Source organism: Populus alba, chromosome 4 (genome assembly GCF_005239225.2).
Source record: "Populus alba chromosome 4, ASM523922v2, whole genome shotgun sequence".
NCBI classification, from domain to species: domain Eukaryota; kingdom Viridiplantae; phylum Streptophyta; class Magnoliopsida; order Malpighiales; family Salicaceae; genus Populus; species Populus alba.
Window position 1 is genome coordinate 4,426,119 of NC_133287.1, and position 24,828 is coordinate 4,450,946.

General features: G+C 29.9%; 1 protein-coding gene across 2 annotated transcripts; it reads right to left on the bottom strand.

Annotated features, from left to right (window-relative positions):
• Positions 1-13,417: 13,417 nt before the first annotated feature.
• On the bottom strand, positions 13,418-16,639 carry LOC118033057 (WUSCHEL-related homeobox 9). 2 transcript variants are annotated; one of them, XM_035037899.2, is made up of 5 exons: positions 16,278-16,639; positions 15,771-16,058; positions 14,611-15,396; positions 13,978-14,201; positions 13,418-13,641 (listed from the first exon to the last, which is right to left on the bottom strand). In XM_035037899.2, exons 2-5 carry the CDS (start codon positions 15,904-15,906, stop codon positions 13,636-13,638), a joined length of 1,152 nt encoding a protein of 383 aa, XP_034893790.1. In that variant the 5' UTR covers positions 15,907-16,058; positions 16,278-16,639; the 3' UTR covers positions 13,418-13,635. The 2 variants fall into 2 exon arrangements, with proteins under 2 accessions (XP_034893790.1, XP_034893791.1); XM_035037900.2 differs by lacking the exon at positions 13,418-13,641 and having other exon boundaries at positions 14,064-14,383.
• Positions 16,640-24,828: the final 8,189 nt, after the last annotated feature.

Sequence of the window (24,828 nt, forward strand, 5' to 3'; positions counted from 1 at the left end):
GAACAGCACGACAGAACATGCCCTTTGTTTAAGTGAAGCTAACCAGTACGTACGTTGTACTTTGAAATAAACGCTTCAAATTGAAGGTGCATGTAATTCCCAGGCCCTAATATAAAGTATAGAGCACTTTAGACCTTTGGATTCCATCAGTTAGGCTGTTGATGCTTCCCTTCTACAAGGTGTGTGGCATGAGCAGATAAGCCTGGTATTTGTATAATAATTCAGGTGGCCATCCTCTGTGTAACTTTGTGTGGTCTAGTAATTAAATAATATGTGCTCACTTTCCTTAAATCCGTCGTTCGGAGTATTATTTTCGTTCTAAATCCATTTTTCAGTGAATCGTTTTCTATTTGTTGAAGTTTTTTTCTTCCCCTTTTATCACAATTTTTCACAAACAAATTAAAAATTACAATGTTTTTTTACCTAATTAATTAATTTTCTCCATTGATAAGTAGAGAAAAAGAACCCAACTCGTGATTCCAAGATCAAATAACTTTGAATATTGTACGTCAACAGAACTACTTTTATCTCTAGCAAATAAATCGCACGGATGTATTAACAACTTTATTGTACTTATATTCGTACAAATAAAAAAAAAAACTTAGTAGATTTTTTTAGGGTATCAACTTAATTACTTGTGTGCGTGGTGGTTATTATATAAATTTCTTAATTAATGTGAAATCATCCTGTTTACTGCGCACGTAGAAACTAGCAGAATAATAGTTTTTTTTTCCTTACAATTATATTGCAGGATGCAAATTTAATTTAAACTTGACAACTATTGAGTCAAACTGAACTGAATAAGTAGTTTTTTTAAAAATAATTAACTTATATAAATAAATTATAAATATTATTAAATCTATCTCAAAACTTGATCTAAATCCAACTATATATATACATATATTTATATATAATAGAAAAGCAAATGACATGTGTTGCCAAGCAACTTCAAATTTATTATAAGAGAATATTATTCAATGCGGTGATTATCGCTTTGAGTGCATATTTAAAAAGAGAAAAGTTTCAATATAGAACTATCATATTTAATTTTATGTTCTTTGTTATTTTTCATGACATTCTCAATAATCTCAACATTCATAGTTTCATGATACTTCAATTCTTTGACTATAACATACAATTATTAAACACATTTATCATATGAGTGTTGATCCAAATTCTCTGCAGCCACATTATCCATACACCTAATTTTACAACATCAAAAACAATTTTGCGGTTGTATTTGCTTGAACATTTGTTGTCCAAGATAAAATGTAAAATTTATTGCATCTAAAATATTTATTTATTTTAGATTTGAGATCCCATTTTCATTACCCTCCAAAAGATTTTGATAAAATTATACGATGGTAGTGCATCTTAAAAGCTCCAGAGAGTTTTATGAATTTGTGTCATTTGACATCATATTTCTCAATATTAACTAATAGAAACAATCCCCTGTCTCTCAGCCATATACTAATTTTTCATTACCCATTTTTGTTTGTGTCGTTTGTCATTGGTTGAATAAACCATCCCCTGTCTCTCGGCCGTATACTGATTCCCTAACAAAACAGGCTTGTAATGTCTTACACCACTAAAAACTCCCAACATAGGTGTCGTCATCAATAACAACCCACACATGCAATAACAATGATGATTGATACCTATAAACATTATCATCCAACATAATCCAACCACACCACTAAATGGCAACCAATAAAAACTAAAGAGAACAAAACATAGAAACAAACCAATGGAGAGAAATTAGGAGGAAGAAGGGAGAAGAGAACTAAAACTATTTTTTTTGTGATTTCTATTTTTACAGGTGAATTTGAATCTCACCATTAGAATAAACATGAAGAGCAATAAAAGATCTACCTAATCCACCAGTCTCTTTATCCTTCAAGCAGTGGTAACATGTGCTCCCATACAATGGCAACGATGATAGGTGTGGAACTCACGCGCTGCCATTGTCTAAGCAATTCTAGCAACTCCTCTACACCATTTAGAGCTTGCCCAACCTCTTCCGGAAGGTCCACTGTAAAATTTGGATAATTTAATATTTTGAGTTACATGTGATAATTGTATAAATGTGTGTAATTGTAAGGTGTGTGCTAAATAGTGAAAGAGAATGTATGTAGGTGATACATGATTTTATTTTCTTTGGATGTGTTAGAAAAAAATAAAAAAAAACAAAGAAGCGAAAAAATACACATCTTTGTATAATTTGTTTTTTTTTTATACCATGTTTACATAATTTTTTTTAAAAAAACCATTTTTGCATGAAAAAAAAATGTGTTTTTGATATTTGTTTAGAAAGAAATCCACATAGACTGGATTATGGACTTGATTGAAGAAATTTAAAACTAAGAACCAAACTGGAAATGTGTGTAAATAAAGGGGTTGAAATTGATCGAATCAGGAGCTAAATTGAAGAAATTGAAAGTTTGTTGATCAATTGATGATCAAAATGCACAAATTCAAACTCAAAGACCAAAGTGAAAAAGGTGGCCAGCTTCATGGCTCACATTTGAATTTGACAATGATGCAATTGAATTGATTCTTAAATCTTAATTAAGGAATGGATTAAACAAATTAAAAATTTAGGAATGATTTGGAAATTGAAACTTTTTAGCTCCCTTTTCTTTTAAATGAAATGGCGTGTTTTGTTCAAAACGACGTCGTTTCATCCACAATTTATTTATTTTTTTTTTAAAGAGAGAGAGCTACAAATAGTGCCATTTTGATGGCATTGTTTGCCATCTTTTTCCCTTGGATGCGTAAAGATGGGGGAAGAAGGATTCCCCCCCCTTCTTTGTAGTGGTTGTTTCTCCCACTCTCTCGCTCCTACTTGCCCCAAAACCCTAACACAACCCACACCATCTCATGGCCTACCACCATGATGAAAGGGGCATAAGAGACAAGCCATGCAGGCGGCTGCACAGAGGTCACCCCAGCCACCCTACCCCTTCACCATGACTAGACAGGGTAGGGTAGCCATCGCTTCCCCTGCCCTTTATAAATACCCCCTCACCAGAAGGTGAAGGGGATGAGAACGAGAGAACCAAAAGAAAGGAAAAAACAAAAAGAAAGAGAGGAAGGAAGAAAAAAAAAAACAAAATAATAGAAGAAGAAAGAAAAACAAGGGAAAATAGAGAAAGAAAAAGAAAAGAGAAGGAAAGAATGGAAGAAATAGAAGAGAAAGAGAGAAGAAAGAGGAAAGAAGAGAAAACAAAGAGTGATATGAAAAGGAAAGAAGAAGTACCACCAACCATCAAAGTCACCCTTCCTAGTGCATAGCCTCCTCGGTGAGAAGAAGGACCAGCAGCTCCAGCTCCAGCACTAGTAAGGACGGACGTCATCATGAGCCACTGCAAGTTAGCATCTACCTCATTTCTTCTTCTTCTCTTTCTTTGCGTCCCACCTCCACTATTTTGCAAGTGAATAATGGTGAGTGAATTAATTCACTCTCCACTGTTCATTGTGTCAGATAGCATCAACCTAGACCAAAATAGCTGGGCTGGGTCTGAACGAGTACAAAAACAAACATTTATTGGACCAGTATTGGCCTAACACCTTTTTGGGTTGGCATCAGCTTAACCCCTGTCATGGGCAGATGTCAGCCTAATCCTTTTTTGGGTCAAACTTGACTCGGTTTCCTTTTGGATCAAACTTCGCCCAAACATGGTGGGCTCAACCTATATGATTAGGTTAGGCCCAACCTAATGTATTTTATTATAATATAATAATATATAATATATGTTATATGTTAAAATAAAAAAAATTAAATCCTTTGAAAAAAAATTTGTGGTTTTCTCGCGTATGTTTCTACTAGTTTTGCCTAATATTAGTTTGTATATTTATACTTTAAAGATACAAATTCGACATTAAAAATACACGGGTTTTTTTTTTTGAAATATTACAAAAAAAAAATTATATAGAAAAACAAAAAAATATATATCTTATTTTTATGCATACGACTAAGTCTCTCAAGCTTATAAGAAATTTTTATATCGTATTTTCATATAACAAAAAATTCAAAAGTAACATGTATTAGAATGCATTTTGAGCTTTAATAACCAATTTATTAAAGCTATGAGAACTAGGCCAATATTTCAAAAATATCAAGAAAATTATTTTGTTTTCTTTTAATATCTAGGATTACAAACTTATACTTAAGATGTATTCCTAATATTAAATAAGTGGTAGTTCTTTTTTTGTTGATGTTAGAACGATTAAGTTTTACCTGATAAGATAAGGATCTCTTTACTGATGATTACTTTTCTTTAACCTTAGACAGGCCAATAATTAGAAAATACGACAATACCTTAGTTTATTATCAGACAATTAAAAAATACAGTTTGCCTTAGGTAGAGCGTATTAAGATTGATAATACCTTTTCTTTACACAACCAATCATCGTGTCCGGTCTTTGAGTTCAGTTAGTGTTTCTAATTATCAAAATACTAGTTGGCGACTCTCATTCCCTGATTTCACTAATAAGATAAGAATTTTTTGTCTCTCTCATTTCCTAATACCATCCGAGAGTGAACAATCACCTTGACGTCACACACGTGCGGCAACCATATAGCTCATCATCATTATCATCATCATCATCATCATCATCATTATAGTCCTTCCTCACCTTATTAACAAATCTTTACCTTATACAATCACTATAGTGATGTCCTAGTTTACCATATTTAAAACGAACTTGCATATTGATTGGCTAGCTTAGCTACTTCATTATGCTTCCTCACCACTAACTTATTTTGCTTAACAACTTTTTGGCAAGCATTTTATTTGGTTAGCTAAAAAGCCTTGACCATCCTAGCCACTGTCTTGTTGATTTCTATAAATTTTTACAACTTATTACTACTATATGATTGGTCATATAGTAATATTTCTGCTTTTAATGATAGATTTCACATGTTATTGAGTGCATGTACAATGCATGTGCTTATTTTATATGTTGATAGTAGGTTTCAAACAATCCAAATACCTAGCAACTACCTAGCCTTCAATCTCTTACAACTAGTTATGCTTTGCTAGATTCATAAATTCAATGGTGTATTAATGGATAGTCTTTTGATCCTAAGTACATTTATAATATTTATAAAACAAGTACTATTCAATATCTAAAAATAAAAATTAATCTCTTAACAATTATCTTATTTAAAACCAGAATATAATATGTTGTATATCTTATACAATTAGATCAATTGAAACCTTTCTCCACTAAGAGGAAGCTCCTCATTTCAACCTATTGACAATCATCTATGTCATTTTTTCTTCTAACAACTTGTCATACTCCATTACACTATCATAATTAGCAAGCTAGTTAATGAGATTCTTTATTCTCAAGTCTCTACTAAAGTAGTAGTGACTATGTTAATGTCCAACCAAAACATATTAGGGTCATGAATTTTCAACCAAAATATATTAGGGTCATGGATAAATCTATCACGCTTCTCTTCAGCTTCCCCATTATATCCAAAAACCTATCTCCCTCTTACTACTCCTTTATCTAAATTCTTTTGGATCTAATAAACTTATGGATTTTGTTCTACAAGAATATATAGGTCTCGGGTGTATCACGAGGAAAATCTCAATCAAAACATTTTGATACCTCATTAAGTGTTCTGTTCATATAGGTAAAAGTTTTCTCTAGACCTCTAATCATCACCATCTAGGTTGTCTAAGCCTATTCAAGAGTCCTCACAATGTCCTTAATGATCTGCATACCTTGATCAACATCACTAGGATGAGCGTTGTTACTATTGTTCTTTAGTCAAGTAAATCCCACTCTGACGTAATTTAATATAGAACATAGCAGAATGATACAAGGTTTTTAATACTCAAAAACCCTAAAAAAAAAAACACAATAAACTATGAAACAAAACTTAAAGTCTGGTAAATCATGAATATTCAATAAACGGTGGTTAAAAACCTATAAATAGCACAAATAATTTGTCCTAGTAGATCAATGGCTAAACTAGAAAAGTAAAAATAAACTAGAAAACTGGAAATTCATTCTAGAAATATGAAAATTAGAAAAAAGAAAAAAAAAGAGTCATTGGAGTGGGTTCTGACGTCGAGAATGGCCTCCAACAGCTTTTGTGGCCTTATGATTTGCATCAACTGGATACTCGGACCAAAAACTATAAGTAGTATATGTCTTTACTTCCAAGTCTTTTCTTAGGCTTTTGTGTATCAGTGTGATCCATGAACTCATTAGCTAGATAGCCAACATCATTGTTTTTCATCTTCAAGAATACACATCACTTCAATTATCAATCCGAGAAAAATAATATATTTATTTTTCTTTCTTTTTTCTTTTTATTTTAAGAAAAGATTCAAACATGACACCCTTCGAAAAAAAGGGATATTAGTACATATAAATAGAAATTCAAATATTCAAAACTAAGATGCTATTTAGCTTAGATCACACACACACACACATAACATAATCTTGGAATTAAAACTTTAGTACCTAACATATTTTTTAGGTTGATAACCACTAGGCATCACGTGGGTCTGCAACTACAAGCACAGTGTCAAGTGTCCAATACTTTCTAAAACCTCTAGATGGATTGACCACGGACATGTGGGTTTCTTGCTCAACACATGAACATGCACTAACTAGCTAGATAAGGTCACGGAACTTGGGCTAGAACAATCCCATCGAGCTATCTGTTCTCACACCTAATTCCCCCATCATGGAAGCATGTAGTGTTGACCGTGGATCAAACCCCAACTTGCAACGCATGCAGCATCTAGTTTTCAAGAACCCAGGAGCACGGCCTATGAACACAAAACAGTCACCATGTTTTCCATGTCTTGTTTCTTTCTCCAATCACTTTAGATACCGAAACACCTGTAATCCACCGAAATATTCCAGCCTATGGACAGAAAGATTGGTTTTGTCATGCGCTTTAGTAGTCACTGTCATCATACGTGATGGTTCATGAAAACCACAGTGTTTTTCATGAGTGGTAATTGATACATCCAAGTCGCTTAGTCAAATCGAAGTAGTGACCGTATTAACACTGTTATCACCAGTGTGCACGTAAATAATCTGCACTCCTCAACAAAAATATTGACCTTCCCGTCAACAACTACTTCTATCTATCTTCTCTATGCCCATATTTTCATGCTTCAAACGTTCAAATTCAACTGATATTAATCATGGACGACGACAATACCTTTCCGATTTCGGGTCAGTTTCCCTGACTCCTACAAGCAAGCTGTCCTTCTAATTAGGGCTATAAATAGGTATAGTCATATATATTTAAACCATTGGGATAAATGTGAATTGGGTACATGAACCCTAAAAACCTAGACTGGAGATGCAACATACATCTTGAACTTCAAAGAATGAATAAACAAATTTTATAAATAGTAATATAAAACCGCTTCAAATCCCAAGAGATTCCCTAATAACTTAAGATTGTTCAGTGGTGAATATTCTTTAAAATACCATACTCAACAAAAGACGGATTGCAATTATTAGAGAATATATCTCACATCAAATACATATAATAAGACAAAATGATATACAAGATAGTGAATTATTGGGTTTCTCAAAATACATACATGCAGTGAAAATGATAAATTTAAATTTTTTTAAGAATCACAGAAACCCTATTAAATAGATATAGAATTGTTTAAGGTTTATACAAAAATTACTTGAAGATTAAATGTTTTTTTCAGCTTTGAATATTTACTTCAAAGCTAGGTTATTACAAACCATAAATTGTTCAAGTATTTAACCTCTAACAGTAATTCAGATGAATCACCAATGAGAAATTTCATATACTATTTAAGAGAGAGGAATTGGTATACTTTAGAATGCTAGCTTTTTTCTTTTGTGTTTTAGGGATTTACATGCTGTACTTTTCCCACCCTTCTCTTTCTTAGAAAATAAAATGTATAGCATTCTATTTTTTGAAAAATCTAAAAACCCTATAAATAAATAAAAATATCAATTTGTCCCTTAAGTCCTTACTTGAGTGTTTCTTGATCTAGAATTGTAATCTCTTGTATTAATTACTTTATAATCCTTAATTTCTAAAATTTATTTAAAATGAAGTCACACTTGATTAATCATCTCATTTTAATTTTAACAAATGATTCTTATGTGTGTGACCTTTTAGGCTCCCTAATAAGTTGGCTCAAATATAAATCATAATCTTAAATAAAATAAGACTAAATAAATTGAACAATTTAATTTATTATCAATTTAATACCTAATTAAATTATATTTAAAGATCAGGTATAATGTCTAGCAACCTGTTATGATCCTCTAAATATTTGAAGTCATAAGTGATTTTACTTAACTTTTCAGTGACTAGTTTCTCAAGCCAATTATTATCACTTCATCAAGAATATTTTGATTTAAACATTATAGCATGGAGTATGCATGCATTGTCAACATTATAGTTATTAATTATTTGAATAAAATTTTAAAACTCTTTTCAAAACTCATCCCACCTTTGCCAAGGATTTCACAATCAATATTGTTTAAGAACAAATTGAGCTTTTTCTCAAATTCACAAGGGTGATGAATCTTCTTTTGATTACTCAAATACCTTCAAATAGTTTATGCTATAACAAATATTTGCCCATTTGCTATCCTTGATTAGGACAACATGTGGTCAGTATCAAAACATAACACTTCATATATAAGATAACATAATGATCTCAAGTTTAATGGCCACTTGTACAACTGTCACGTGACCCTTTCCATAAACATATGTGATCTCTTCATATGAAATTGTCTTGCGGGTTAATTCAGTACACATGTTATTTGACAAACACCTATATATTAGTTAAAAATATCTCTCATTCCTTAGTTTATGAGAGCAACTACTTCTTTTTATAAAGAAATGAGTGTAATATGTACTAGTCTCAGCAACTCTATTTACTATCCAGTCTTAATATAACATTGACCATAAACAATTAGGAATAATGCTTTGATGCAACATAAATCTCATAATTATAACAACTTTATATTTTATTTTGCAAAAAAATTTTGTCATATGGACTTTATCTCTACTCTAAATTCATTAATTAAATATTAGATTAATCAATCAAATAGAAATGAATATTAAAGATATAGAAAATTGTTATTAATAATAAATATATTTTTCATGAATAAAATTAGTGCTATGTGTAACCAACCGATTCATTACAAGACATATTCATTAACATAAATAATCATCACTTGGAGGTTTAAGTGTGTGTTTACTAATGTGGTACGAGGTGTTTTTCAAAAGTATTTTTAAATTGAAAATGCATTAGAATAATAATTTTTTTTTATTTTTGATGTCATGGATTGCAACAATAAAAAATCAATTTATTGTTTTTCAGGCAAAAAAAAATAAAATGAAAAGGAAGCCTAACCACAAAACAAACACTTTTTAAGTTTGTTGGATGGACATTAAACTCAACTATTGAAATTTAATATATCAGATACCAAATCATTTGACATATATTAAAAGATGGGCTACAAGTTAAGAGAAGTGTCAGGAAACTCATCCTATATCAAGTAAATATATAGAGATAAAGTAATATAAAGACTAAGGAAGGTTCAATGAACGTAAAATTTAAATCTTCTAAATACAAGTTAATCTCAGTTATGAAATTTAATTACATGTTAGGAATAATAAAGAATAAGTAAAAGGATGCTAAGTGTATAAGTATATAAAGTTGATAATGAACCATTCACCCCACCATAATTTTTTGTATCTTTTGGATGAATTCAGATTAAACTATCATATTCAATAAAACTAATATCGAGCATAAAAACAACCTTCATTAAGTTTTTTCATTTGTCTTCTTCTAAATCTTTTGTGGTTGTTGAAATGGGTAATTGGATTAATGGTATATGGACAAGGTCTTTACAATGGCGTTGCTTTTTGTTTCAATTTGAACTAAAGTAGCTATCTCTCTTGTAACCCTTATTGGAATCAAAGATTATGCTCTACTTTAGGTTGGACAGGAAGATTTGGATGCTCAAACAGATGATCTTTTTATAGTAAAATCATTTTCCCATTTGTTCAATCATTTGCTTTATGGTGATGCCCAATCTTTTCAATCTTTAGTTTGGATAAAATACACCCTGCGAAAGGTGCAATTATTTCTTTAACTCCTTATCGAAGACAAAGTCTCCACTGGAGATTTCTTGTTTCAGCATGACTTCCTCACCCTTCAGCATGTAAGATGTGTGTTTTGAAAAAAAAGTCTTGAATATTCAAGCCAACTCTTCATCCACTGCAATTTTTCCTGGAATCTATAGATGAAATTCATTTCTCAGTTGGGTATAAGTGGTTGCTTCCTAAATTTTGTTGATGATATATGCTACCAGTGGTCTCCTATAGTGCAAGGTAGATTCTAGAATCTTTCATGACAACTTCTCTTCTATTGTATTGTGTGGAATATATGGCTTCATCGGAATGATGTTACTTCAATGATGCTGCTCCAAACCTTCAAAGTTTTTTTCCTTGATCATTCGCAAGTTCTCCTTATGGTTAAAGCTTAATAACATATCGTAAGTCTTTACTGGTGTGGATATAGGTATCAGCAATGGTGTCATCTTTTACTGAGAAAACTAAAGCTAACTCCCTTATATATTTTTTCTTTTGTCTGGTTGTCTTCTCCCCTTATTACAATCTCTTTGCCTATTTGTTTTTCTATTCTTTCTCCTTTCTTTTTCTATTGTAACTATGGTTTCCTAGATTATTCTCTTTTTAGCCTTAATCTTAATATATTCTCAATTATTATCTAAAAAAACAAGGAGCATAAAAGTTGAGATTATTTTAAGATAAAAATAAAAATGTGCCTGGATTGGAGTAATTAAAAATTAGTGTGTTTTTAAAACTGAGTAATGCAAAGTGAACACAGAAATTAAACTCTTTATGAATGGTGAAGTCATTATATATGTTTGTGGGTGTCCAATTATTTAATATAGTAATATCTAAATTTACTAATCATTTAAATCATTGTGAATGTGTGTGTGAATTCTACTACCTTAGGTTGCTAAAAGGTAATAGTTTGGATAATTTGATAAAAATATTTTAGTGCATATGTTAATGATGCCAATATCTTCTAATACTTTTTATATATGCTTAAAATAAGTAGACAATGGATGGTAACTTTTATTAGTATAATCTTCTTAATAAAAAAAAAAAAAAAAAAAGAGTATGAGCATTACCATTTGTAAGAAATTTTAAATATGTAACCAATATGTATTAAATATTTATCGGCTAGATCTAGTCTATGATATACTCCATTCACAATAAAATAAATGGCACTGTTAATTACGAGATTCATAATATCTTTAATATGGTTTATGATGAGAATTCACCAAGTATCACCAAAAGATCTATTAGATATACCAATTGAGCATAAAGTCGAAAAATGATTGTTTTGAGATGAATTGATTGGATTGATTTAGGAGAGCTTAAAATAAGTAGACAATGATTGTTTTTAGTTTTAGACCATGTGTTGATTGATTGGATTGATTGATTCCATAAGGTCTATAACTAAAAAATTCTGAGATGAATTGATTGGATTGATTTAGGATTTTTGGCTTAAAAAGTTGTAAATTTCCCATAATAAACCCATGTGTATTGTTTGATTTATATCTAGAGCTACAGGTAAAATTTTATCGCAACTCTAGTTACTTGGAAACTAGGTAACTCAAACTTTTCATCCATGTATAATAGGCTCATTAAATCATTCATATAAGAGAGAACGACATGTTTAGAGTCGGGTTTCAAATGTGCTAGCAAATAAGAAAAGTCGGAAAATGATTGTTTTTTATATGATTTCAAGGATTTCATTACATATGGAATCCTTATTTTGTGAGGATTCTTTACTTTACAAGAAGATCAATTAAGTAATCATTCTTATTTTGCATGGATTCATCCTTATTTTGCGAGGATTCTTTACTTTACAAAAAGATCAATTAAGTAATCATTCTTATTTTGCATGGATTCCTTACGTAGCAACAATCCTTATTATTCAAGGACATTTAGATCGATTTTAGGCTTATTCTTTCTAATATATAGTTTTACATTGACAAGTATAATTATAAATCCAATCATTGGATTGAGTTTAAATTTTACTAGACGATTCCAGATGCCTTGTTTCCTATAGAGTTAGACTTTTGTAGCGATCATAAATCAAGAAAGTCTTGCAATAAAGCCTAAAAGCATTACCTACATAGGAGTTTCATTAGTTTTCTAGTTGGTTTATGATTTTTTTTCTATTTTATTTAGAAATATTTTGTTATTTTTTCAACATTATTTATGATGTTTTTACCTAGTATAAATAGAATTATTTAACTTGTATTTAGATTTTTTTTTAAAAGAGTTTGGATTATTTCATAATTGTGAGATCGCTCATATTTTTTGTTTTTCATTGAACTTCTTTTAGACTTATCAAAGATCATATATCTTTATGACATTCTTCTTTTATACTTCTAGCTTGTGATTTAATAGTCATAGGGTTGGATTTTTTTTTCCCAATAACTTCAGTATTTTGATTTAGATAATAATTATGTTGGGTTTGTATCATAATCTATTTTTTTTTTTTTGTTATTCTTTCTTGAATGTGGATTCAAAAATTTTTACCCTCCAAATTCACATCAGTTTTTACAAAATCATATTAGTCTTTCTAGTTTTGAGAAATGATTTAAATAATCTAATTTTGTTTTAAAAAACTAATTTTTTAATCCCTTAACTATTGTTGACCACCCTTAATTTATTATTATTTTATTAAAAAAATTCTTCTTTCCTCATGATATCTATTTATTTGTTTCAATTTGCTTAAATAAAAACGAAATAAATTAGAAAATAACATAAAACAGACACAAGTGATGAAATAATTAGTTTTTGAAAATAAACAGGACTAATTAGTTTGTTTCTCAAAACTAGAGGGACTAAATAATAATGTACTCCCTGGAATTTCTCCCGAGCTCCGCTCCCAATGAGTCAATTGAAATCATATGATAACACGCCGATTGACGATTCATAAGGCTAACTACAAGGTGACAGCCGAACATAAATATTTGAAGTGAAAATCACATAAATGATCCGAGACCAGATAATAGATTCCTTCAGCAACAAGTTACCTAAAAGCTGGCAGAAAGTATGGGAATGATATCGGTCGGTTCATCATTATCCGCACATGATCTCATTTACCTTTTGCTATATTCCACTTTATAGACTATAAAATAGATAAACATATATGCACTTTATCGATTTTGTTTTTTCTGATCCGATTTTTTAATCAATACAGATAATATTAAATTTTAGAAAAACCAACATAGAACTTATTAATATTATTTTTAATTTGTTTTATATGTTAATAAAATCAACTATTATAAAAAATATATATATATATAAAAGGTAAACAGATATGCATATTCCATATTTATATATTTTACTTGAATAAGCAACAAAATACATTTGGTCCACAACTTCTTATGTTATCCTAGATCCATAAAAAAAAAAAAAAAAAAAAATTATTGTAGCAGCTGAAAACCTAATTTAAAACCCTAAGAAAGAGGGAATTAGAAACTAAAACATGCACGGAACCACAGCTAGAAATGCCCATGTCGTCAGCTTCCACACTTTTATATCTGCAATCCAGGAAAAAATATTCATTAATAATCCTTATAGTAAACAAAACCTTCACTGTTCTCACACAGGAAATAAAAGTCTCTTAACGTAAACCGCTCAGTTTGTGTGTGTACACTAACTGGCTCACATTCTAAAATTTAATGCTGTGTGGTTCTTTTTTCTGCATTCAAACCCCAATGCCAATTGCTTAAAAAAAAGTTGGTAAACCAATAGATTCATCACTTTCCATTCTTCTTAAGAATCTAAATCATAAAATGCATAAAAAATGGTTTCATAAATAGAAGGGGAAAAAAAAAAAAAAACGAAGATAAGGAAGAGGAGTCAATAAAACTCACATGTTCGCTCATGGAAAAGGGTACCAAATAGTAGAAAGCACCATGCTGCAGTGACTGAAGGGTGACACCGCACTCATTGGTGAGAACAGGCTGACCTGAGGATTGAATCAACAAGACATCATCACCAAAAGCCTCTCTCACATTGAAGGGCCCCATGGTTACTTCAAAAGCAACGTCATTGATAAACACCGTCAACATTGTAGTGCCACCGGACTGCCCTAAACCTGCCAAGAACAGAATCATTTTCTTTCAAAAGGAATGTCAAAGTTAAGGCCATGGTCGATCAAGCCATGCACACGTCAGTCTTCGACAACAGGCACAAATTGGGGATCCAAAAGACAAATCTCCCATCTTTGTCCTATATAGCATATATATTTTCTTCTCTTTCGTTCAATAACTGAAAGACCTGTACATCAATCAATTTCATGAAATTTCGGGTGAATTTAGCGCATAAAAACGTGTAAATATATATTCTCAAACACCCTAATTGTGCCCTAGTTGGTGAGTTTTTGTCAATTCATCACAGAAGAATCTTTATACCATCACATTTCAAACAGATACTTGGATCGTGTTCAACACGTGCTGGCAACTAGGGCATTACGCAAAAATTTGAAACCAGATAAGATATGTTACCTTGAATTTGATTAATAGTAGATTGAAAAGCAACAGTGCTAGTGTCAGTCGATGGAGTAAGAGGAGGAGCGAGACCCATGCTACCAGTCACTGGGGAGGCAGGAGTGTAACAAAGCTGCGGTTGCATCTTTAGGTTTTTCTCTTCATGATTTACTTTCTTTGAAGCACTAGAATTCATTATCTCACTAAGCAAGAGCCTACTGCAAGGCCCAACAGTGTGATCTTGAACATGAACCATGTTTGATAGCTCAGAGAAGCAAAACCCTTGAGCAAAAGCCCCAGTCCCCCCTCCTCCAGGCTGTTGAGAGTGAAAGAAAAAGGGTTCAGGCACAAATTCATTATGTGCTTGAAAGTAAGTCTTGTTAACCGAACTGGTTGGTGAGTTGGAAGCATCAATAAAAGTGGGAGAACTCAAAGAGAGGGTCCTTTTAGACACTTTTGGAGAGGATTTCTCTGAGGAGGAGGATGAAGAGGATGGATCTGCGAGATTGGCAGTCACTGGTTTGGTAGTTGGAGAGGAAATTTTATGTTGTGAGCTATGTTGTTTTGAGTTTTGAAGGTTTCTCAGCCTGTGTTTGCTTCTTGATTTTCTGTTTTGGAACCAGTAAAAGACATTGGCATCACCAACTTGTCCATACTCTTGTAATTGAACTCTGATCTTCCTTATCTCATCCCTTGGTGGATTTACCATTCCAGAATTGAAGATTGCCTCCAATATGCGAATTTGCTCAGGTTTTGGGTTCCATCTTGGCTTCGGTTCCGGACTTCTCTCGTCACATTCAGGCACTGTTTGCAAAACATGCTTTAGACATTCAGAATCCATCAGAGGCCCTAAAAAAACACTGGCTATATTGGGTGTTTTAAATGAAAGCCTTCTAAGGTTGGGTTTATGTACTGTTCATAATAAATCATTCAATTAATTATTGTCAACAATTAATATCACTTGCAAAGTACTAAATGAAAGGATAATGAAGAATACCTTTTTATAGATAATGACAAATTCATGGGTGATGAAGTTTGTGGCGGGCTAGAAAGCATAGCCTTTGTTTAGGAGTTAAAAGCATATATGAAAGTGACTATCATTGTACAAAATTATGAAAAAGGATAAAACTTGATTAAAAGATGAATAATCTATAATTGCAGATTTTGGTGATTATTACCTGACGTGTAAGGGGTTCTGTGGCAACCAGTTGACATGATAGATGAAGGATTGATGTCATGCTGCCATTGGTGGTCGTGAGGGTTGCAAGGTTTGGACTTGAACATACTTGGCCAGTGTTTGTTTGATGAAGCCATGATGACAAAACAGCCAAGAACTTATGAAGTTAAACGCAACCAAAAGAGAAGCAAGAAGATATCAGAGAAGCCCTTTCGTTGCTTTAGCTTGTGGTGCTGCTGGATACTCTAGGCAAACACAACATCCCTTCTTATAGCCTCTTCACCTAACCCTGCGTTCATTTTTATTTTATTTTTCCTCAATTAATAAACAGTTCTTTCCATCTCCCAACGAAAAATATAAGAACAACCAGATTATATATATATACATATACAAAGAACTTATTATAATGTGAAAGAAGATTATAAAATAGACAAAACCACACAACAGGAATCGCCTGTGACAAGAAAGGAGAAGAAAATAAATAGAGAAAGTGCAGTCCCATCCCTACCTTACAGTTTTGCATTAAAACTGAAATACTTCTACTCTACTCGAAGTAGAAGCAAATTCCCCCGGACAAGAGGTAAAGAAGATAAGGAAAAGAATACATGCTGTGTGCTAAATTGGAATCTTCATCAGAGTTGACACATGCAGAAGCTAGGTTTTAATAAAAAGAAAAATAAAGTGATGAAGTGAGAGAGAGTTTTAGTAACTCTAGAGAAATGGGTAGTTCTGATCGGTTTGTCTCTTTCTTCCTACATGCACTAGTAGTATAATTATTTTCTTAACTCAGATTTCTATGGAGTGGATTCTCTTGCTTCATCACTATGGTTTGCTTGCAGGTTATTAATGGTGGTGAGAGAGGAAGGGAGGAGGATAATAAGTGAGGGATTATTCTAATGGAAGAGGTTGTTGCAGGAATAAATAGGGGTAGAGGGGGTGGTGTTGGTGTTTGAAAGTCAAGAGGTGGTGGCTGGCTATTGACATTTAGGGTTTGATTGGAAAGCGGTGGTGGTACAGTAATTGCTAGTTCGACTTAATTGTTTTGGGCAAAGTAAGGTGTGCTTTGGATTGACTCGAGGGCCTTTCTTCTTCTTTTTTTTCTTTTTTTGTTACTTAAAATTCAATTATTATTAATGAAGCATAATTTTAATTTTTAAAGATTCGTTGAAGTTCAAAACCGAGTTAATTGAATGCTTAAATTAAAATTTGAAGGAAAGCCTTTGGGAGGAGGGCTAATACTTACAAATTGTTGCTAATCTTGGAAAGAGAAGGTTAAATCTAAAATCATAATGAAGTGAAGACGTGACTCATTAATTTTATGATTAAAAAGTAGTGAATTTTATTATTTTTTTGATAATGTAATATAGAGTGTTTTTTTAATTATAAATATATTAAAATAATTTTTTCATTTTATTTCTTTTCAACATTAATATAATAAAACTATATAAAAAACAGAAAAATGTGACATGAAAATACTAGTGCTAAACAAAATATAAAAAGGAAATCAGTTAAAAGATACTATATTGAGATTTTCTGTAAAAATAATTAATTAATAAAAATAATTTGAAAATATATATACACACACACGATAAACAAATTCAATTAATTCTACAATAGCAATTCTAATAATACTAATAAAAGCATTCACACTATTACTAATTAAATCATATCATAATAATATCATCGTCATCTTCAACCATGTCTTAATCTTCATCGTCGCTTTGAATTATATAACAAAATGTTTTATCTCTAAATATTCTAGATAGAGGAAAAGCTAATATTTGTTGGGATTTTCTATGGTGATAGTGGGTCCTAAATTCGATAATAAAGGTTGAGAAAATTTAAACTTTTCTAAAATTTTAAGAAATAGGAGAAAATTAATATTCTTGAAACGATTAAAAAGGAATTTGCCACTGAATTGTTCACGAACACAAATATCAATAGCTAATCAATTCTAACTTTTAAAAGGTAGGGAGGATTATTGAGATTCTTAAAAATATTTTTTTTAAAAAAAATAAAAATTAATATTTTTAGATGATTTTTAAAAATAATGCCAATACTTACTAACTTATTGGTGATCCAAATTATTATAAAAAAAAATTACAAGTGTGAAAAATAATTTTCAATAGATATATTGCAATCGGTTGGAACATAACCATTGGTTGCAAACTCATTGCATAATAAATAATTAAATCAGCTTGTGATGGAACATATTATGACTGCCGATTGGCTGAATCACAAACTGTCATGAAACCCAAAAGACATGTATGTTAGTTAATATGGATTGTAACTATTTGGTTAGTTATATGTAATATTGATTTTATTTATATAAAATATATTTATTATTAATAAAAGTTTTTTTATTTTTAATATTTATTTATATTTAATTAATGAATATAATATTTAATTAATAAATTTAGAATAAAGATAAATTTCATTTGATAAAAATGGTTTGGTAAAGAAGTTATAAAGTTATTATAATTATGAAATTTTATTGCTTCAAAACAATATTGCTCTTAAATGTTCCTGGTCAATGTTCTATTAAAATTAAACATTACTTAAAGTTGTTAAGACCGGTGGATATTATGTTCCTTCTTTTATGAAAGAAAAACAGCTACTCTTATAAACTGATATATCAGGAATATCTGAAACTAATATACAGGTGCTTGTCAGATGAGCATGTACACTAAATTAACCCACAAAAGAATTCTATATATAAAGATCATCCATGTCTATAAAAAAACTCTCATGATAGTTGTAGAAGTGAGCCTTATACTTAAGTTCACTAAGTTATCTTATATAGAGAGTGATATTTTGATCGTGACTACATGCTCTCCTAATCAATGATAACAAACAAATAGTTATTGGTATAATATAAACTATATAAAAGTATTGTTTAAGTAATCAAAACAGGATCTATCACCCTATGTGAATTAGAGAAAATATTTCATTTATTTTCAAATAGAATTAATTATGAAATCTCTAGCCAATGTGTAATAAGTTTTGAAAAGAGTTTCAAAATCTTATTCAAATAATCATTAACTATAACGTTGAGAACTAACATGATCTGACAGAGCAAACACACTCTATATTATAATGTTTAAATCAAAGCATTCTTGACAAAGAGATAATAATTACACTGAGAAACTGGTTATTCAAAAGCTAAATTAAACCACTTATAACTTTTCTAATATTTAAAAAATCATAACAGATTGCTAGACATTGTTCTTGATCTTAAAATATAAATCAATCAATTATTGAATTGATAATAAAATTAAATTGTTTATTTTATTTATTTTATTTTATTTTATTTAGGATCATGATTTATATGTGAGCCAACTTATTAGGAAAACTAATGGGTTACACACATAAAAACCATTGGTTAGAAATTTAAATGGAATGATTAATCAAGTATGATTTAATTGTAAATAAATTTTAGAAATTAAGAACTATAATATAATTAATATAGAGTATTATAATTCTAGACCTAGAAAAAATCAAGTAAGGACTTGATTGAATAAATTTTTAAAATTAGCCTAAAATAATATATGTTAAAATGTTATCTAAGGAGAAAATTGTCATTTTATCATTTATAGGATTTTTTAGGGTTTTTTTATAAATAGAATGTTATGTCTCTTTTTAAAAATAAAAGGTTAAAAAGTATAATACAAAAACACCTAAAATACAAGATAAAAGAGCTAGCACTCTAAGGTACAATAATCTCTCTTTTCTAAAAGCTTTAGGAGAATTCTCACTGGTAGATCATGTAGATTATCATTAGAGACCGGATACGTAGACAACTTGTGATTTGTGATAAATCAACCTTGAAATAATTATTCAAAGCCAAAGAGAACATATGTTCTTCAGATAATCTTCGTATAAACCCTAAACAACTCTAAATCTATCTAGCATGATCCTTGAAACTCTTGAAAAAAAATATTAAATTTATAATTTCTATTGCGCATATGTTTTTATGGATAATTATCAAAAGTATCTTGCAAAGGTCATAAAGCCAATAACTGAAGCAATATACAGGAACATGACCAAAAAAAAAAGGAAATAGACTTAGAAAAACATATGAAGAGAATACAGGAAAAAAAAAAAAACTAATGCTAGTTTGCTACAGCAAAAACAAATAGACTAGAAAAGAAAAAGCGAAATAAAAAATGACTAACTAAGATTTCTTATTATACCACAATTTAATGCTATCAGCAGGTCTTAAGACGTTATTTCCTATATGTGAATCTTGAATTCAAAGCATGCAACTAAATAGCAACCCGATGAAGAATGATGAAAGAACAGTTAAATAAGTTTATAGTTCCCTTCTCAAAAATAATATTGTTCCTCAACAACCAAATATCCCAGGTGGTACTGCTGGAGATTAACCTCCAAGCTAACCTTTGGAACTCGCCTTGCACCATTCCGGATCACTATAATAGTAGCGAGTCTAGTATGCCCAATAAACAACATTAGAAACCCCACCAACCCAATACTTTCATCCAAACACTTCTGGAAAAGTTACAGTGTATAAAGAGGTGCTTTGAATTTTCAAATCTAAACTGCAAAAGATACATGAAGCTTGAGTGACATGGAACAAATTCATGTTATGGAAAAAAGCTTTTGTACTAATTTTATCTTGGTTTGCCAACCAAATGAACACCTAAACTTTTAGAGGGGGCCCTTTAATCTAGACGTTAGCTTTAAAAACTCTATCATTAGCAAAAAAGGTACTATCAATTAGGGTATAACCGGACTTAACTAACTTAACTAGGAAGTTTCCATCAAAATTACATAGTCATGTAATTTTGTCATCTTTTTCGTGGTGAATCATCATTGGCTTCATTAGCTCCAGTACTAAGAGCAATTGATGATATTACTGCTCTTCATAAGATAAGATGTTCCTGTGCCAAACCAAATTCTATCTCCAATGATCATTCAACCATTGCTCCATCTTGTGAACCGAACCATTCTGAATTGCAAAAACTTTATAGATTCTAGGAAAAATGTTATGCATAATATGCAAAGCATTTGATCCTATCCACACATTAGACCAAAAGAGATTGGAGGACCCATAATCAATCTTGAATTTAATGTTTTGATGCAATACTAGGCTGATACAATGTTGGGATCCAAGATAGACAAAATATTTTTTCAAAATAGAAAGATATATGTCCATGCAATTTTGAGATTCCATTCTCGATTGTCTATATATGTTTTGAGAATTCCAATAATATATTAATTAATAGGATCACAAACACAAGAAAATTACAACTAAATATTGTGATGGAAAGGGATTGCTAAAATTTATTTCAATTTCCAACAAAAACCAATATTTATCGAGATATGGCTTATGTTGCAAGTGTTTCACATTTCATTTAAGCATTCATCATGTCCATATATATATATATATATATATATATATATAGTCATTCAAGGTAAAAAGATATTTATTATTTTTTGATCCATTTATGTTATAATCTTAAAATTAAAAAAATATATACAATAATGGCTATTGTATATATATATATATTTAAGAATATAACATAAATAGATAAAAAATAATGAATATCATTTTACCTTAAATATTTATCTTGATACTTATCATTTACATGTAAAAAAATAATATAATAAATATATATACTTTTAACGAATCTATTATCAAATTTAAAAAAATAAGTCGAAAATTTTTCAGAATTTTAAGTCATTAGAAAGTTTGTCCCTAAACTTCAAATTTCAAAATTGACTTTCTTTAACTAACCTCCATTCTAAATCTAATCTTTCTCTTAGATTTACTTACTTTATGATTAGAAAAGAAGTTCAATTATATGTAAGGGAAAATTACAAAAATTATGAAAAGAAAAAAGTGAGTGAGAGAGAGAGAGTGAAAGAAAGACTAATCTGACTAAATAATTGTCAAATAAATCTTTTGATTTTAGAGATATTTGAATTTAAATTTTAGATTTGAAATCTCAGAAATACAACTTAATTTATTTCAAAATGGATTTTGAACTTTTATTGGTGCATAGAGGCTTTCAAGGTAGTGATTTCATGGTTTTTTAGGAATATTTATTAGCTAAAATTAAACGGTAATGAAGGGTGGAAACCTTGGTGGTATAAACAGGTGTTCATGATTTCAATCTTTTAATTCAGTCTTTTAAATTGTTTAAAAGATTCAATGGCACCCCTATTTAAATGCAATTACTTATTTTATTTTAATCATTATAATTTTTGTATTGATCACATGCATTTTGCATGGAAAAATCTATTATTTGCTAGACAAAAAGTTTATAATACATTTTAATTTTAAATGGAGTTTAGTTCAAGGAGATAAACAATTTTGAAAAACCTCAAAAATTGAGCCCCAATGTACTTAGGGGTTCAAAAATTAACTTGATTAAATAGTTTTATAAGTTGTCTAAGTTTTTGTTTTTTAGTATTTGGAAATGTAATAATGTTTATTTTTCAATGATTTTTTATTTGAAATATATTAAAATAATATTTTTTTATATTTAAAAAAAATTATATATTTCCTAGTTAGCAATTAATATTTATATGACAAGGCATGCATATTCATGTTGGTGTCACCTCTCCTGACCAGCTAAAAACTTATTCTTTATTAGTAATATTAATTGTCGCCAACTTATTATTTGGATCGGGGAAAGAGATGAGTACATTAAAGCAACCAAAGTCTTTCTCAACTCCCCAAAAGGCTCATTAAGAGGCTCTGTCGGTACCATTCCGACATGCAAACCTCACACCAAACTTGGATGCTTGCCATGCCATCTCACCTCCAGTTCTCTATATTATTCAAATCCTCTTTGTCCTCTCCCTTCCTCATGCATTAACTATTTATTAATTTTAATTAACTAGTAAAACACCAATAAAAACCTGTATAAAAATATATTAAAAAAACTTTTAACATTTTTATCCAATTTATAAGAATGACTTTTCAACATAAAAATGTTATTTTGAATCTCCAATATAGTTTTTTTCTTGGGAGCTGTAAAAATAAAAGTTGAAAGCTCAAAAAAATTATCTTTTTGTTTTTCTTTTCTACTTGTCCCCTTTAAGATGCCTTAAGAAACTTTTAGCAACATGACACAGTTTTTCTTCAATTCATTAAATCTTAGTTCTAATTCTTCTTTTTTTTAACATAAGTGTCTAGATAAACTTGCATGCACCTCAACTAATATTATGAACCCTAAAGTTAATGATTATTTAAATCTCCAGTAACTTTGAGGGGATTTAAACTCGTAATTGTTAGGAAGCAAATTTAATACCTAACCAGTACCTCTCAGGATTCCAATTCATTTTCTTGATGTATTTTATAGATAGGTACATCTGCATTATATAAATACTATTTTATTTATTTAAATGTCAAATAAAAAATTAAGTTTTTTAATATAAAAAAATAAGAGTATTGTCAAAGAGTTTTTTATCTTGAAGAAATTTTTTTATCTCTTAAGAATTATTTTTTTCTAAGATTTTTACCAATATTGGTATATTGTTATGGTTAGAGATGAGGTTGAATTTACTTTCATGTATTACTAATATATTACAATATTAGTATTATATTAAGAGTATAAAATTTAATATAAAGAAAATTGTAGTTGATGCTTTTATATATAGTTATGAATTACGCTCACTATTAGTGATTTGTAATATGTTGAGCCTTATTCAAAAAATTTGATTGATATAGTAAAATATGTTAAAGAATTTCGGATCGAGAATGGATAATTCTGATAATACCTAAATAGTAATAAATATGTGGATAATTATACAATATTTTTTGTTATTCACCTGTAAATTTTTCCTTGTTTAGGTAGTCAAAATTTTGCTTGTTAATAATGATTTATTTAGTGTTAATTTTGAGGAAAACTATTTGATGGGTAATTAATGGTTAGAAATTAACTTTTGGATTGTCTGACTAGAAAGGGTAAAAGTTGGCGATAGAAATTTTAACCTGGAACGAATAAAAAAAAAAAAAAAAAGAGCACAGATAATTATTTACTGAACCAAAAAGACCTCTTTCTTTTTACATGAATTATCTATCTAAATTTTAATTCAATTTCATCGCATCCTAATTACCAATAGATAGTTCGTTACTCTAATTTAGCCTTTTCAATTACGTGCTTTACATCTTCAATTTCATGTAAGGGTAACTATACTGTTTACAATAAAATCCCATATTTCGTCATCTTTTCTTTCTTTTTTATTTTTGAAGTAACACTTCGATCTGTTAGAACTGGATCAAAATACTGGATGAACAATTGTGATTATGAGAAATATATGACGAGGGAAATTAGGAAGGAGGTGATTGATAGGTTTTTGTGGAATAATTAACTTTATAAATAAGAAAAAAAAAACATAGTGAGTGTGGACGAAAAATTAAGAAAGTGAACTGTGAATCTCTAGAAACAATTCTCTACTATAAACAAATTTAATTATAATATTTAATTTAAATTCAACTGATAAATAAATTGAATTTATATATTTTTTAAAAATAGAATTATATTCATTTTATTTTTTATATTATCTTGAAACGTCTCTAAAAAGATGAGGGATGATCTTTTATTTCTTGAAATTAAATTTTTAACATTTAAAATAATTCAAGACATAAAATATATTGTTAAAATCTTTGAATTGAATCAACTTAAAGAATTTCATGCTGTAAAGTGAACAAGAGAATATGGACAATAACATTGGCATGGTCTTATGGATGTTATTACACACATGTAGAGAATGTAATTATTAGACTAAAATCATTCATCCTTCGGTAAATATGTTAACTGTTCATTGTCTCCAAAATAAGGAACGTAAGAAAATCTACTTTGAATTTATTAAAGGAGGCGCCTTGCTAGAACCAAATTAAGCTACAAACCATCCATGCACGCAAAGCACTCTACCTACACTCCTCAAATCAATCCACGATCCTTTTGATCTCTATCTAATCCCACAACAACAAAAGAAGAAGAAGAAGAAGAAGAATCAATCTCCTAATTTCTCCCAATTTCGTGTGCGTGTGGGTGTCAATTTAATGAAATGTGGTTTCTTTTTGT

Bases quoted from the DNA above. Each gene is read 5' to 3' on its own strand.
- LOC118033057 (XM_035037899.2), bottom strand. From the start codon at position 15,906: ATGGCTTCATCAAACAAACACTGGCCAAGTATGTTCAAGTCCAAACCT. The intron at 15,397-15,770 runs GTAATAATCACC...TTTTGCAAACAG, and splicing joins CAGAACCCCTTACACGTCAG to TGCCTGAATGTGACGAGAGA. The intron at 14,202-14,610 runs GTAACATATCTT...TGTTCTTGGCAG, and splicing joins TACTATTAATCAAATTCAAG to GTTTAGGGCAGTCCGGTGGC.